Source organism: Phocoena phocoena, chromosome 11, assembly GCF_963924675.1.
Source record: "Phocoena phocoena chromosome 11, mPhoPho1.1, whole genome shotgun sequence".
Taxonomy (NCBI): domain Eukaryota; kingdom Metazoa; phylum Chordata; class Mammalia; order Artiodactyla; family Phocoenidae; genus Phocoena; species Phocoena phocoena.
The window spans coordinates 27,649,224-27,665,996 of NC_089229.1; the positions used below are offsets into that span (position 1 = coordinate 27,649,224).

Sequence of the window (16,773 nt, forward strand, 5' to 3'; positions counted from 1 at the left end):
AGATCCCACATGCCGTGGAGTGGCTGGGCCCGTGAGCCATGGCCACTGAGCCTGCGCGTCCGGAGCCTGTGCTCCGCAACGGGAGAGGCCACAGCAGTGAGAGGCCATGTACCACAAAAAAACCCACAAAACAACAACAAAAAAAACCAAAGGAGGGTACAGTAAAACAGTATGTAAAGCGACCTCCTTTATTTTAAAAGTACAAATCAAAAAATAGAAACTAACATACAGAAAAGACTAGAAGGAAAGTTATCAAAACAATAGTAATTATCTGTGGGTAGTGGATTTACTAGTAATTTTTATTTTGTTTTTTCCTGTGCAACTAGATATTCCAAATGAATTATTCAAGTTTTATAATGTAATGCCTGTAATTAAAAAATTATATTAAAAAATTGTGCTTTGAACATTGAAAACTTTTAATTATAGTATAAAAGTGTTATTTTATTATTAGCCTGTTTAATATTCTGTTGTATCTTTTGGCTCCTAAAATAACTCTTCCTAGAAAAAGTTATTGAGCTCTTATGTATGTAAACGTAATATCTCAGACTATGTACAACTTCAGTTCAGGTCCTTTACATTGGTGGGTAAATATAACCTGTGATATATTATTAGACTTATCTATGGTCTTACTCAAAATAGCTTCTTAAATAAAGTTAGAGTTTTCTGCTTTACTTTGAAAAAACATTTGGGCATTACAGCAAAGTAAGCCTTACCAAAGTTATCTTTAATTGTACTTTTTATAGGAGTTAAATAAGATCACTACTCAGTTGGATCAGGTCACTACAAAGTTGCAGGATAAGCAAGAACATTGCAGTCAGCTGGAAAGTCATCTTAAAGAATATAAAGAGAAATATCTCTCTTTAGAACAGAAAACTGAAGAACTGGAATGTCAAATTAAGGTTTGTATAAAGGAAACTGTAGCCATATTTTCTACTGTTGTAGCAATGGAAATTGATGACCTAGAAGGAATCAAAGATTTTAAATTTGCAAACAAATGTGAAGTTGTGATATACCAATTAAAAAAATTACTTGTAGTTTTTTCATGTCTTAACTTTGAATTCCACCTTTACTTTTAATTTCTTCACTGATGGATGGCTTTTACAAATAGCAGTTTACATATATATGGGTTGCATTGTAATGTGTAAGTGTTGTAAAGAGACAACCAACCAAGGATCTACTCTATAATTACAAGGAACTTAGTTTTTTATTGTTGTGAAGTCTCTTCTGCCCTATCATTCCTGTCTCCTTCCCTCCTTATTCCAATGTAATATTCAGGTATGGTATATTTCTTCCTTTTTTTACATTTTACATTTATACCCTTTGGATTTTGTTTCTAATTTAATATTATTAAAACTATTATAATGTACATTATGGTAAATTGCTTCTTTCTTTAACACAACTTCAAGTGAAAGTATTGATTTATACTAAAGAGATTAAATGACTGACTACACATATTAGAGGATTTGACCTGAGTCCTTTGTCCTTTAAATTAGAACTTCTATAAGTTAAAGAAAAATTTCTCAAGTTACTATATATGTAACTTATACCTTCACAGTCAGATGAAGCACTTCTGTACAATTATAGAATCATGGGCTATGTATATTTCTATATGTGCATCTATAGCAATATAACATGGAAGAAGAAAATTACATTTACAATTCTATTTATGGGTTCCCTTTTCTTTATGGTCAATGATAATGGTATGATCAATTACATGATGTAATGGTTGAAAAGAACAGAAAAACTTTTTTTTTGGTCTTTTTTTTTTAAGATGAAAGGCATCTAATGAGAATTCTATTTGAGTATCTTTTAAAAATAGTTATTTAGGGACTTCTCTGGTGGTACAGTGGTTAAGACTCCACGCTTCCACTGCAGGGCAGGTACAGGTTTGATCCCTGGTCAAGGAACTAAGATCCCGCATGCCTCGTGGCGTGCCCCCCCCCCGCAAAAAAAAGATATTTAGAACCACTAGTGTCTATTGTGATCTATGACAATGTCGGATATTTAACATTTTGTAATTATTATTTTAGGAAGTATTCCACCTGTTTTATATATATATGTGTGTGTTTGTGTATATATGTAGTTAATAGAATTAACATAGTTACGTTGAATATCCAGTGTAAGTGTTGAGTAAGAGCCACAGGTACCTAAATTGGCTTATAAAATAGTATGCAAAATTTTTACAACTATACAAGAAAAGCATTGCTTATAGATGTTCAAACTATATATTTAACAGTTTGATTTTGTAAATTCGTAAAAATACATACAGTTATATGTATATGTATGAGATAGAAGCCATAGTGTGAAGAATAATAATCTCTAGACCAAGAGATTAAAGAAGCAAAATCAGAAGTTTAATTGGCTTTATATTTAGGGTCAATAGGTGTTAATGAGAAGGATGACATGACAACTCCATTTTAGTTTTGAATATTTATAATTATATAACAGTGTTGTAATCTGAATATAAAGGATTATATATTTTATTTATTTATCTTAAAATAAATTTACTTATTTTTGGCTGCATTGGGTCTTCGTTGCTGCGTGCGGGCTCTCTCTAGTTGTGGCGAGCGGGGGCTACTCTTTGTTGTGGTGAGCGGGGGCTACTCTTTGTTGTGGTGTGCGTGCTTCTCATTGTGGTGGCTTCTCTTATTGCAGAGCATGGGCTCTAGGTGTGCAGGCTCAGTAGTTGTGGCTCGTGGGCTGTAGAGCACAGGCTTAGTAGTCGTAGCGCACGGACTTAGTTGCTCCGTGGCATGTGGGATCTTCCTGGACCACGGCTTGAACCCGTGTCCCCTGCATTGGCAGGCAGATTCTTAACTGCTGCTCTACCAGGGAAGTCCCAGGATTATTTTAAGTGGGCCCATGTGTGAACCTGTTACTTAGTTTTTTCATACTTGAGTTAATAACTTTTTTTTTGAGTTAATAACTTTTACTCAAATAATAAATATAATTAAATTTATTCTCTTATTCAGAGTTCATTTTATTTATTTATTTAATTTTTTAATTAATTAATTTTTTTTCGTGGTACGCAGGCCTCTCACTGTTGTGGCCTCTCCCGTTGTGGAGCATAGGCTCCGGACGCACAGGCTCAGTGGCCATGGCTCACGGGCCCAGCCGCTCCGCTGCACGTGGGATCTTCCCGGACCGGGGCACAAACCCGTGTCCCCTGCATTGGCAGGCGGACTCTCAACCACTGCGCCACCAGGAAAGCCCCAGAGTTCATTTTAAAAAGTGAAAACTTAGTGACTGCCTGTCATATATAAAGCCAGCTGCTAGGTCTTCTGAAAGATTCCAAGATAAATGGCTTCTTTATTCAGTGATGGCTTCAGAATGTGTTTTTTATTATAACATAAATATTTTTGGTTATTTTTGTGTGTTATGTCAACACCAATTTGAGTGTAAATAAATGTTATAATGTTTAATAGATAATCGTTGACATTAAAATGGTTTTATATTATATTTCTGCCATAGAAACTAGAAGCTGATACTCTTGAAGTTAAATCAAACAAGGAGCAAGCTTTGCAGGATCTACAAGAGCAAAGACAGCTGAACACAGATTTAGAGTTTAGAGCCACAGAATTGAGTAAACAACTTGAAAAGGAGAAAGAAACGTAAGCTAAACTACTTAAGGGAGAGGATTATAAACTAAGTTTCATAAGATTTCTATTTTGCTATCACAGTGCTTAAAGATTTATTTGATTCTATAAACTACTGATATTAATGTGAACGAAAAATAAAACCATCACAGTATGGTTAAATAGGAGGGCTTGTGACCAGTCACATTTCAGTAGACTTTATCTTTAAAGGCCAAATACACCACTCTGACAGTTGGCCGACTGGATCTGTGTCAGGATGATGAGAGTTTTTGACTCAGTAGTAAAGCTGGAAGCTGAGAGCCTGGGAAAGGTATTCAGTACCTTTCAGGGAAATGAAATAAAACCCATCAAAGTTGATGATAGTTAAATTGTTTTATGCCTTCATGGTTTCATCCTTGTTTTGGGAGTGATGACAAAATGTTTTTGTTCTCACAGCTAGTAAATTGGGTCCTGATATTGTGAACTTGAGGATATACAGATGCATTTTGTGTCTCAAGTGCCATTTCTTCTCTTAACATCGTCGTTTCCAGTGCCTAGGTGTTTGGGGAGTACATCTGATCCTTTGTATCACCCATTGAGTGATTTGTCACCTCTGGAACCCAGTCATGTGTCTGTGAAGATGACCTTTGAGTTGGTTCTTGTTCTCTTTCCCAAGGCCCCCTATGGGCCCAGTTTTTCTTTCCATTTCTACTAAGGTTTTTAAAATTTTTGCCTTTATACTTTATGCAAACATTTCTTATGTGGGGTCCTGCATTTCTAGAGTACTACCTAAGAAAGAAGGGCTGGGTAAACACATCTGAGGTCTGACTAAACCTCACCCCTGGTCATAGGACTCAGCCCAAATGACAGGGTACAGAGCTCCGCTTTCTCAAGGGCCACCTTCACTCTGCATGCAATTCTTTCCCTCCAAATCCATCTTATAATGTATTTTCATTACTCTGCGGCTTAATGTATTTTCAAATATCCTTTGTGATTTCTTTGATTTACGGGTTACTTAGGAGTATATTGTTTACTTTTCAAATATTTAGGACTCTTCTAGATATCTTACTGTTATTCGTTTCTAATTTAATTCCATTTTGGTAGGAGAACATACTCAGTAAAATTCAGACATTTCAATTTTTCATTTAGGGCACAGTGTATGGTTTATCTTGGTTAAGTTTCCATGTACACATATATGTGTTTTTGGGTAAAGTGTTCTATAAATATCAGTTAGGTTAAGGTGGTTGATAATGTTGTTCTAATCTTCTATATCCTTGCCAATTTTTTTCTCTGGTCATTTCTGTCAGTTTCTGAGAAAGGGGTGTTAAGGTTTCCCAGATTGTGGATTTATTTACTTCCTTAAGTGACTTTGAAAAAAATAAACTAAGTTTTATAGTCACTATGCAAGCCTTTATTTCTTTTTTTTGTACTAAAGAATTTTTTATTATTTTTATATCTAGAGGTTTGTCATGAAATGTAAAGCCACTAATTTAAAATATTTAATGAGATATGTCTCAAAGGGTTTTAGTGTAATAGAAAACAGGCATATTTAAAATAAAATTCTATATGTATTTGTGTGATATATATATACACATTTCAATATAAATAGGGATCTACTTTTAACTTTTTTACATAATAGAGAGCTGGTATAGATATAGATAGATATCAAAACTGACTTTTTTTTTTTACATCTTTATCGGAGTATAATTGCTTTACAATAGTGTGTTAGTTTCTGCTTTATAACAAAGTGAATCAGTTATACATATACATATGTTCCCATATCTCTTCCCTCTTGCGTCTCCCTCCCTCCCACCCTCCCTATCCCCCCCCCAACTAGGTGGTCACAAAGCACCGAGCTGTCTCCCTGTGCTATGTGGCCGCTTCCCACTAGCTATCTATTTTACGTTTGGTAGTGTATGTATGTCCATGCCACTCTCTCACTTTGTCACAGCTTACCCTTCCCCCTCCCCATGTCCTCAAGTGCATTCTCTAGTAGGTCTGTGTCTTTATTCCCATCTTACCCCTTAGGTTCTTCATGACATTTTTTGTTTTTTTCTTAGATTCCATATATATGTGTTAGCATACGGTATTTGTGCAAGCCTTTATTTCTATTTGCTTTCTTTGACTCACATAGTCTTATGATTTTATAATAATTACTTATGGGAAAGTTAAGTAGCATAGTAAATATATCAAGTCCCAATTTTAGGGTTGCTTGACAGGGATTTTAACTATACTAAATGGTAAAGTAATATTAGTACAATGACTTTTCTATTTAGACCTTTAAAAATCCACGAGGTACAGGATCCTGTGAATGTGCCTTCATATGTTCTAGCTACTTTTTTGAAAGTAAAAGTAAGTTTCTGGGACTAAAAGTTAGAAAACTTCAAGGTATAGATGCAGTTCTGGTATTGTTTTAATACCCAACTTCAATTATGTGGCTGGTACATTTTTTAATAACCTCTCTTTAACATATTGTTGAATTTATAATAAAGTACATTGATAGTAAAGTACATTGGAAATAGTATGCATTCTAGAAATATTACTTTGCACTTGGTTTCATTTTCACTTTAAAAAATGGTTGATCTTTAATGTGTTCTTTTCTTTTGATATGTAATATGCATAATTTTATTCATTTTAATGAAAGCAAAGTCTTTAACTTTCTTAAAACAATATCTTCATTTCCTCATTCTTATAACTTTTTTTTTCCTGTTTTAAAAAATTGAAATACAGTTGATTTACAATATCATGTTAGTTTCAGGTTCTTGTAACTTTTTAATTCATTCCAGTATAGAAAACTTATATTAAAGGACAAATGATAACAAATCTTTTATATAATCTGCTAGGCTCTAGGATTAAAGTAAATCTTTTGTCTTTCCTCCATGTTTGAAATGAAATATTTCTTCTATTTTTTAACTTTATTTTTCCTGGTTACCTTATGTGTTTTCAAGTTTAAGACCTGGCAAACACATAATGTGTTTTAGTTTTTCAAGGAAAGAGTCAGAGTTCTATGTGCATGGAGACTAAGGTAATAAATAGGTTCTTTAGGGTACATGGGAAAACATTTCTGGCTGTCATACACTAGAGGGTTTGCTATATGCACAGATTTATTTGGTGATATATTGTGGTCAACAAGACTGGATTAAGTCATGGGCTTAGATGATCTTGGCCTTACCACTAATTTATTTGACTTGAGGAAAATCGCCTTCATCTGTTAAATCATTGGATCAGATGTTCTAAGGCATTTTTCAGTTGTGTGGTTTTATGACATTAAATTATTGTTTTTACTTCTTAACTACACAAGAAAGTTTTAAAACTCAGTAATTTATTTGAATGGTAAATTATGCATTATTAAAGAAATTGTTTCTTAAATATTTAGAGTATCCAATACAAAGTTGGATCTACAGAAGAAATCTGAAGCGCTTGAAAATATTAAGCAAATGCTTACCAAGCAAGAAGAAGAAAAAAAAGTCCTTAAACAAGAAATTGAAAATTTAAGTCAAGATGCAAAGATGCAGCACAAGGAATTGAATAACAAAGTTCACACAGCAGTAACAGAACTACAAAAAGTGAAGATGGAGAAAGAAACTCTAGTAGCAGAGCTTTCTGCAGCAAAAGAGAAATTATCAGAAGTTTCTGATTCTTTGAAGAACTCCAAAAGTGAATTTGAAAAGGAAAACCAGAAAGGAAAAGCTGCTGTATTAGATTTGGTTAGTTGTTTATGTTTACTGTCTTAGGTAGAAGTGATTTTTATTTAAAATGTAGTGACTTTTCTGCTTAATTCACTGTTGACTTTTCACCCTGCATTTAAGTGATTTTAAGTGTTCTTAGAGGAAAGGAATTGGGATTACTTAACCTGAGAAAAAGATATTGGTGTTTGTGTGTGTAATTTTCCAATGGCCCAGAAAATTTTCAGCTGAGTATATAGTCTTTCTCTATTCTGGGTCTGGTGCTAGATTTGGGAAAGACTACAGCCTGTTTGTCCTCAGGGACACTTCCACAGAGAATATAGCTACTAGTTGAAATGTTTTTCACTTGACTATAAAAAAAAAAAAAAAAAAAAAGAAGACCAGAAAGATCTAAATGATTTTTAACTCTGGTGCTATAAGCTTTCTTAATTCTTTATTCAATTTTCTAAAACTCTAGATAATACCATGTCTTAGAGATACTGTAAAAAATAAACTATAGAGAAAAAAAATCTGAGTCTCAGGAAATGCGTAAAGAGGAATGTATTCTCAGAAATATTTTAACCCAGAATAACAGCAAAAGTAAAATTCTTTTGTTCTCAATATGAAGGTCAGTGAAAGTGTTGAGTACCATAAAAAACATGATTTTTGTGTTGCTTTTATGTTCCTTTCTGTTTGGAGGAAACATCTTCTATCTGTACATCTTCCCACTTAAGTTATATGTGATTATTTCTGTTTGTTGTTTCAATACTTTAAAAAAATTTGCTTCCATTTTTTGAAGCCCATTATTCTACTTTTAAAATAGTATAAGTTAATTAATTCTGAGACATAAAACTGTGGTTTCCAAAGTATTCTAAAATCTTGTCTAAATATTATCTAAAGTATTTATTGTGACTATTGGTTGATAATAGAAACTCTTAGCCTTTTCCTCTCCCTCCCCATTTACTGCTGTAATATTTGCCTGTTTTTAGTATTGAAATGGATGATTTTGTCCCATCTTAAATCATCAGTGATTCTGGTTTATTTCCTTGTGTGGATCTTACTGAGATTGTAAACCAAAATTCTTAAATTCACTACAAATATTTTCTGCATAATGTAGTTTCCATTTTTTTAGGAGAAAACGTGCAAAGAATTAAAGCAACAACTTCAAGTACAGACAGAAAGCACGCATAAGGAACAGAATGAACTGAAAAAGTCACTTGAAAAAGAGAAGGAGGTAAGATTTTTTTTCTATAACAAAAAATATGTAAAGCATAATAAGGTCTTTATATTTTCAAAATACTTTCACAATACTTAAGTCAAAAGAAGGTTTTTTCATTTGTGTTCTACCTACTACTAAAAAGTTTCAAGCTAGTTTAATAAAAGGCCCAAAATAAAGGATTATTATTAATAAAGGTAGAAAATTGAGTCAACTAACTATAGAGTTATAATTAGATAATCTAGATTAAGGAACATTACTATGGATAAAAAAAGTCTTAATAGATTTTCCATAGAAATGACATTTTAAGGGCTCTTTATTTCATGGACATTTATATTAATAGCATATTTGATAATGGTTGTATAACAATTCAGAGATTTTTCTATGATTAATGCTTCTATTGTTCTCCATCAAAACCAACAAGCAAATGAGGAAATAAATGGGTATAATATATATTGTTATTCTCTGAAGACATACCTCTAGCAGCTAGAGTCCAGGCATGTAGCTTTCTAGAGATCAGATTTGATAAAGCAGCAAAACATGGTCTTGACAAGTCTTTAGTGTGATTGTGTTCTGGTTGTTGATTGAAAGAAGACGCCTGTGCTTTATATGCCAGCCATGTAAGTGGCAAAATTATGGAGGTTTAATACCCAAGCTGTGAATCCAGATTGTGCAAATTTATATCCTGACTGTGCCAGTTATTAGCTATGCTGTCTTGCCTTGCCTTCTTAGGCAGATGACTTGATCTTTCTGTGCTCCAGTTTCCTCAGCAGTAAGATGGGGCTAATAGTAGAATCTGTGTCATAGGATTATTGCGAGAAATAAATGGGTTAATATATTTCAAAGTGCTCAGAATACCAGCTGTAACAAAATAAATGGTCAAATGTTAGCTATTACTTTATTATTGGTTATCATAACATAATCATTATTAACACTACCTGACTCCTGTTTTGCACAAAAATATTTTCCTTTGTATTGGAGATAAGCTGAAGCATCCATATATAGCACTGAAACTTTTTCAAAAGTAACTTTGAATGGTCAGATGCTCAAATTAGGTTCTTAATGAAATATGCATAAAATATGTAAACATGACTTTGGCTGGACGGGTGAGAGGTAGTGTAGTTCACCTTGGCCACAGAGGAACCTCAGTGTGACTTCTATATGATATCTAATTTTGAACAGAAATATATCCTAGTAGATTGTTAAAATAAGGTAGTAGCAAAATATGCCTCAAATCTCTAAATGAGGGAACAATTGTGTGGTATAGTTTAGTGTCATCAGACAGATACTAAACATATTTGCCAAAAATTATCTTCGTTTTATCACAGTTAATATGAAGCTATCCTTTCTGATTCACTGTGGCCAACAGGCTCATTTAGCATTTTTAAAAAAAAATTATTTATTTTACTTTCTTTGGCCCCACTGTGCTGCTTGTAGGGATCTTAGTTTCCTGACCAGGGGTCAAACCCAGGCCTGGCAGTGAAAGCGCCGAGTCCTAACCACTGGACTGTCAGGGAATGCAGTTAGCATTTTGAGAATATTCAAAACAGTAGACATTTCAGCAATCTAAAGATTGATGTTGATTTTCCCTTTTTCTATGATTTAAGAGAACACTAATCTAGCTCATTTGCAAGCTCCATCCAAATGTGTAAGTTAAAAAGAAAGGCAAGATTAAACAAATATTGAAGATTAATCCAGCATGTCATCCAGTAGTGAATGGTGTCAGTTATGAAAGCTCCATGAGGGTAGGGATTTTTCTTTTTGGTTTACTACTGATTGTGGCCAATAGACTCAGTAGTTTCTACTTAGAGTAGTGCTTGACATGAGTAGGTACTCAATAAATGTGTGTCGCGTGGATAAATGAATGCTAAACAGGTTTTATTTTCTTTTAGACTTCTCATCAACTGAAGCTGGAGCTCAGTTCAATGCAGGGACAAGTCATACAGGCCCAGAATAGTTTAACACAAAAGGAAAAAGAAGAACAACAACTTCAGAGTAACATAAATGAGCTAAAGCAATTGACTGAACAGAAGAAAAAGCAAATTGAAGCACTCCAAGGAGAGGTTAAAATTGCTGTTTCACAGAAGGTAGTGATATATTTGTTTACTTTTTATGGGAAGAAAAACTTTGCAGTTAAAATAACAATATGATAGTAACACAGATGAGTTACAACAAAGAAAATTTTACATGTGCTTAAATTTTTTTCTAAGTTAAATGTATAAATGCACTTAATTACATGACTAAATATCTATGTCTGGATTTCCATTCACTATAACCATGTTGTTAGATAATTCTTATTTGAAATTCTAACACTAATCATTTGTCTGATAGGCATAAAACTACCTTTTTTGTAAAATAAGATATAACTAACAATGTTAAGAGAATAATTTATACATTTCTAGTGTATTAGAAAATTTTATAGGAATTTAAAAATAAATTATCCTCATTAAGGGAATATAATCAAGAACAAAAATCACAAATTGAGATATATTTAAATATTCAGTAGTATAGGTTTCATATAGTTATAATTGTTTGGTTTTTTAAGTTATAATGGTTTCCATTTCCAAACCTATCCTGATTTATTATTAAGCATCCATTCTTCATCCTTGAGTATGTTTTTTTTTTTGGCGGTACGCGGGCCTCTAACTGTTGTGGCCTCTCCCGTTGCGGAGCAACAGGCTCCGGATGCGCAGGCTCAGCGGCCATGGCTCACAGGCGCAGCCGCTCTGCGGCATGTGGGATCCTCCCAGACTGGGGCACGAACCCATGTCCCCTGCATTGGCAGGCGGACTCTCAACCACTGCACCACTAGGGAAGCCCCTTAAGTATGTTTTAATACTTGTCCAGACTAAGAGTTGATAAAAGTGGATTGAACTTAATATTTGAACAAAATGAGGTTTTCTCCACTGTTGATGTATGCATATTAATTAGTTCATGGAGTAGAAAGATATAAGATCCCTAGTATGTAAAACAAGCAAAATATGTCATGTTATTAATAGTTGGCTTGTCACATTACTAGAGGAAAAAAAAATTAACCGCACAAATACATATTTTATGTTGACTACTATTTTTATAACTATTATTATGGCCATTTTGCAAAAGAGTAATTTTCTAATAACACAAACAAGAATAGACAAATTTGTCTATCCTTTTTTTGTGTGTGTTATATATAATCATACATCAGGATATAATTATCATAGTATGTATTTTGTTCTATGATTTGATATCTTGAGGTCATTTTTTCCCACATCTATTAGCCTCATATTCAAGTTTTCCTTAGATCTTCATTTTTATAACAGTATGACTTAGTAAATTTAAAAAAAACCAACAACTATTTTTAGCACATTTTCTTTTTTATTAACTTATTAATTATAGTAAGATTTCTTCCAGATTTATGATTAATATATATTGCCTATACTTTGCATGGCTTTACTAGATGACACCTTAAGAATTTTGAGATTCAGAGGAAATGTTCTTATTGGTAGTTGTCTTACTTGGGACTGTTATAACAAAAATACCATAGACTTGGTGGTTTAAAAAATAAGCATTTATTTCTCATGGTTCTGGAGACTGGGACGTTTAAGATAAAGGCACTGGCATATTGAGTGTCTGGTGAGGGCCCACTTTCTGGCTTGTGGACAGCTGTCTTCTTTCTGTATCCTTATATGCTGTATCCTTATATGACTGAGATTATCTCTTGTGTTTCTTCTTATAAGGGCACTAATCCCATTCACGAGGGCTCCACCCTCATGACCTCCCAAAGACTCCACATCCAAATACCATCACATTTGATCTGGGCTTCAACACGAATTTGGGGGGGGGGGTGTCACAAACATTCATAGCAGTAGTTCTCTTGTGTCAGTGTATGAATGCTAGGAAAAGGAACACCTTTAACCTTGGGGAGGATAGCATTTTGGGGGAGTGTTGGGTAGATAGCCAGTCTCTGTAAATTAGACTTGGAATTTGGAGTACGTAGAGAATCACTGAAAGGCAAGAATTGTTTGGTTTTATTGAGGAGCAGTGTACTATCATGGAAAGAAGATAAATTTTAGAGGCAGGCAAATTTGAATTTAAATTCTGTGTGACACACATTAGGTTTATGGTCACAGGAAAGTGATCCATCTTTCTGGACTAAATAAAATAGGGTCATAGAGTTGTAAAGGTTGAGATAATTTGAAGCAATTATACTTCAATAAAGATCTATTAAAAAAAAGATTGCGATAATGTATTTAAAGTACCTAGTACTGTGTGTGCCGAGTGCCATGTGGAAGCAAAATAGTTGTTGGATATTATATATAAGTGTAGCAAACTATGATCTAAGAGTGTCATTTTGCCTGGTAAACCATACAGTGATGGTCTCTGGAAACTTTTCACTGGGCCACAGTGAAATAGGAAAAACAAGGATAAAGTTTAAATGGGTATAGATGTGTATGAGTACACACACAACGCACACACCCCATGTATATCTATATCTACGTTTATCTATCTATATGAAACACACATATACATACATTTTTAAAATGTGATTGTGATTGTTTGGAAGTCACAGGGAAATCCAGCAAGGCTATATAAGTCATCAGTTCCTGTACCAACCTTATTTGAAACCTAATGTGGGAATACAGAATGAATAGGATATGGCCCCTATTCTCAAGTAGCCTATAATTTAATGAGGAATCAGGTATGTAGGGAAAAAGAAAACTGTAGTAGAAAGGAGAATGAGAAAAATTCAAACTTAATGGAAATTTTGACTGGCTTTCTAGAGGAGCTAGCATTTGAACTGTGTCTTTGAAGACTATCCTAATTTTGAAAGATTAAAAAAAAGAGGAAATTAGATATTTCAAAGGAGAGGAAACAATATTAGCAAAGTTTGCGAAACTTAAAAAAAATGTCGTTATAGAAGATTTGCTATTGGAATACCTCGTAAGTGGAGAAGTGAGGGGAGATAAGGCTATAGAATTGGATGAAATCAGATCACAGTAGATGTTGTATAGTTGTTTCCACTTTAAATTTTTAATATTGGAAGACTAAAGGTAAAAATCTTTAGAAGGGAGAAATGTAGTCAGACCTGTTTTAGAGCAAAAACTGATAAGCTTGTGAAGGATAAATTGTAAATGATTGACCCTCCTGTATTCTCCTTTGAAACTTTGGGTTTACTTCAGTTAAACCCATTATCAAGCTGTTACACTGATCTTTTTATTTTTTTTTAATTTTCTTTTATTTAACTTAACCACTAATAGATTTGAATTCCTCAAAGTCAGAAAACTGTGTTTTCTAACAAATAAGCTATCAATGATTTTTTAAACAATGAATGAATGAATCAGCCTGTCATTTAGAGTAAGTAAAATGAAGGCCCAAATATGAACCCAGAAGGCAATTATGATCAGTGTTGAGACTTTGTAGAGGGCTTATCTGAGCCATAAAGGTGATTGAAGAGAAAGAAAACTAGATTTGTGGGGGGGAAAATGTTAAAGAAAAGAAGTAGTATTCGACCAAAAAAAAAAAAATGCAGTGTAGTCTTCAACACGAAAAACAATGTCCAGGAATTCTTCATTGTGAAGACTCTAAATTGGAGGTAATGTGGGATGTTATCAGATAATGTGTGTGGTGATGAGCCCCCTTTCCTCCATAGGCAGTTAGCACTACCTCCTGGCAATCTGCTTCCTAGCTCTCTTGAATCTATCCCCTTTTCTTATTTCCCAACTGCCACAGTCTTAGTCTAGGCTATTTTTTTTCTCTTATGTGGACTATTATAAGAGTCTCTTAATGGATGTCCTGGGCTCTATTTGTCCACCTCCCATCTGTTTGTCATTTATTCATTCAAGAAATATTACTAGGCACCTATTCTGTGCCATGGACACAGTTATAGGTGTTGGAGGTGTAGCTGTGAACAGACAAGGAACCTATTCTCATGGACTTAAACTTTCTTGAGGGGAAGAAACTTAAACAGGGTGATGTGAAAGACAGTGATGGGACAGAGTCCTACTAAAAGGTTGGGTGATCAAAGAAGCCCCTCTGAAGAGATTTGAGCTGATACATGAAATACAAGAGCTATCCATATAGTGGTCGGGGCGGGACAACTAGTGCAAAGATCTTAAGGCTAGAACAAGCTTGGTATTTTCTAAAAACGGAGACCAGTATAAGTTAAGTATAATGGAGAGAGGAAGAGTAATATGCGATGAGTTCAGAGAAGTAGACAGGGGTAAAGGCATAAACATAGAAACTTGAAGATTATAAGATAACAGAGAATGATGTATTTTGTTCAAAGGATAATTAGAATCGATTAGGAGATTTTGAGCAGAGAATGGTGGGATCTGACTAAAGGGACATAAAGGAGCAAGCAGGAAAGGCATGGAAAAACTATTGCAGTAGTCTAGAAAGTACAAGATGATGGCATGAACTAAAGTGTTAGCAGTGGATGATTTGGGAATATCTTTTGTAAGCTGAGTCATCAGGACTTGCTGATAGGTTAGATGGTGAGAGATGATGGAAAGAGGAGTCTAGAATAATTCTAGGTTTGTGGCTTGTACAAGTGGATAGATGGCCGTTGGATAGATGGCCATATTTACTGGGGAAAGTAGCATGTTTTTCAGGAGGAGGGTTGTTGTAAGGAATCAAGATTTCTACTTGAGATAGATATCTATCAATCACTCAAGTGAAGATGTCAGGGAAGTACTTGGATATAATGAGCCCAGAGTTCAGGCAGAGAGGTTGGAGCTAGAGACATAAATTCAGGAGTCAATTGTAAATAAACAATATTTTTTAAAATACTTTTTAATAAACTTAACAAGGATTTATTCACAGGAATACTTGTAAGTAGAGAAAAATAACAGAAATGCTAAACAAACGAAATGAAGAGGATCCAAACCAACTTTCACTTTGTAGCTTTTTACCTGCACCCTGTGTGCATATATCTAGGGCACAGAGGGCCACCAACATACGCCAATACAGTGTAGGAACCCTGCATTATGTCCATTAACTTAAACATATCTTTAAGATCATGCCTTGAACAAAAAAAGAAAGCTTAGAAGGCAATATGTTGAGTGGGAATAAACATTGAAATATAGCAATCATGTCTTCAGCTTCTACTATTATCTTTATGTGCCAAATAACACTTAGGCAGCCTCTTACAGATCTTTTACCATGTAATTTAAGTTTTAGAAGTTTTGATAAATCATTAGTAGTATATAGCCATGCAGAAAGCACATCACACTGACAGCACAGAGGCAAAGATTTTGCACAGATATATCAGCTTTCCACATTGTGCAGTTTACACACAATGCAATATCAGTCTTATTCCTAACAGATCCCAAAAAGATACTTCAAGGCCTAGCTGTAAACTACAGTACTTTATATCTATATTCTTAATAAAAATGGGTCTAGTTGGGCTCTTCTAAATAGAGACTGTATATAGAATAAAAGAGGGCTAGAGACTGAACCCTGGGGTCACACAGTATTGAGAGATCAAACAAGAGAGGAGCTAGTAAAAGATTTTAAGATGGAATGACCAGTGAGGTAGGAGGAGAACCTAAAACACAAGATGTCCTGGAAAACAGGTTGAAGAATGTTTCTAGGAGGGGGCATCATCAACTGTTTGAAGGACTGCTGGGATGTTCAATGAGATGTGGACAAGGGCATGAATACTGGATTTTGGAACAAGGGGGTCGCTGATGACTTCAACAGCAGTTTCATTGAAGTGTATTTATTTTAAAAGCCAAGTGCTTTTCATGCTATGCTTACATATATTTTATTTATGTCATAATTTGTGCATATCTCCTGAATCTTCTTAAAGACTGAAGGTTTAGAGTTTAGAGGAGTTGCACCTTTGCAACATTTTCTTCTCTTCTTCTGCCTTGATGTTAATAAAGATGACCTGTAGAAATTTCTTGTTATTCTTGAATTTCAAGGAGTAGAAACAGTATACTTCAACTTAGTAATGGCTTTTTAATTATTTCGTGTAGAAATTTCCCATAGTTCAACCTTAAATTATATCATCTTTTAAAGCATGCAGCACCGTATCTTCCATCAGAATGTAGTTGTTACTTTCAGTCTCCTGAGACCTTGGTACTTGGGATTCTCAGTGAAATTCTTTTTTCTTTATTTAATTGCTGTTTCGTTTTTTGTCTTTTAAATTAGGACTTGTTGAATTTTGTAATTCTTTAATTTTGTAACTATAAGGTAAGTTACACTTTATTAAAGTAGAATTTTAGGGCATAACTACAATTCAGTTTGTTCTTAGGAATCTTAGTTGTGTGGATTTCATTCTATATTTGTAACTGGTTTTTGGTATGCATACTGTTTTAAATAACTATTGTATGTT

The 16,773-nt window shown here is 34.1% G+C and overlaps 1 protein-coding gene across 1 annotated transcript in view; it reads left to right on the top strand.

Moving 5' to 3' along the window:
* Positions 1–16,773, top strand: part of EEA1 (early endosome antigen 1) — a 128,744-nt gene that overhangs the window by 99,238 nt on the left and 12,733 nt on the right. The window contains exons 17-21 of the mRNA XM_065887448.1: positions 744–899; positions 3,472–3,611; positions 6,952–7,282; positions 8,373–8,474; positions 10,349–10,543. Of these exons, the coding sequence (XP_065743520.1) occupies positions 744–899; positions 3,472–3,611; positions 6,952–7,282; positions 8,373–8,474; positions 10,349–10,543 (924 nt within the window). The remainder of the gene's footprint in view (positions 1–743; positions 900–3,471; positions 3,612–6,951; positions 7,283–8,372; positions 8,475–10,348; positions 10,544–16,773) is intronic.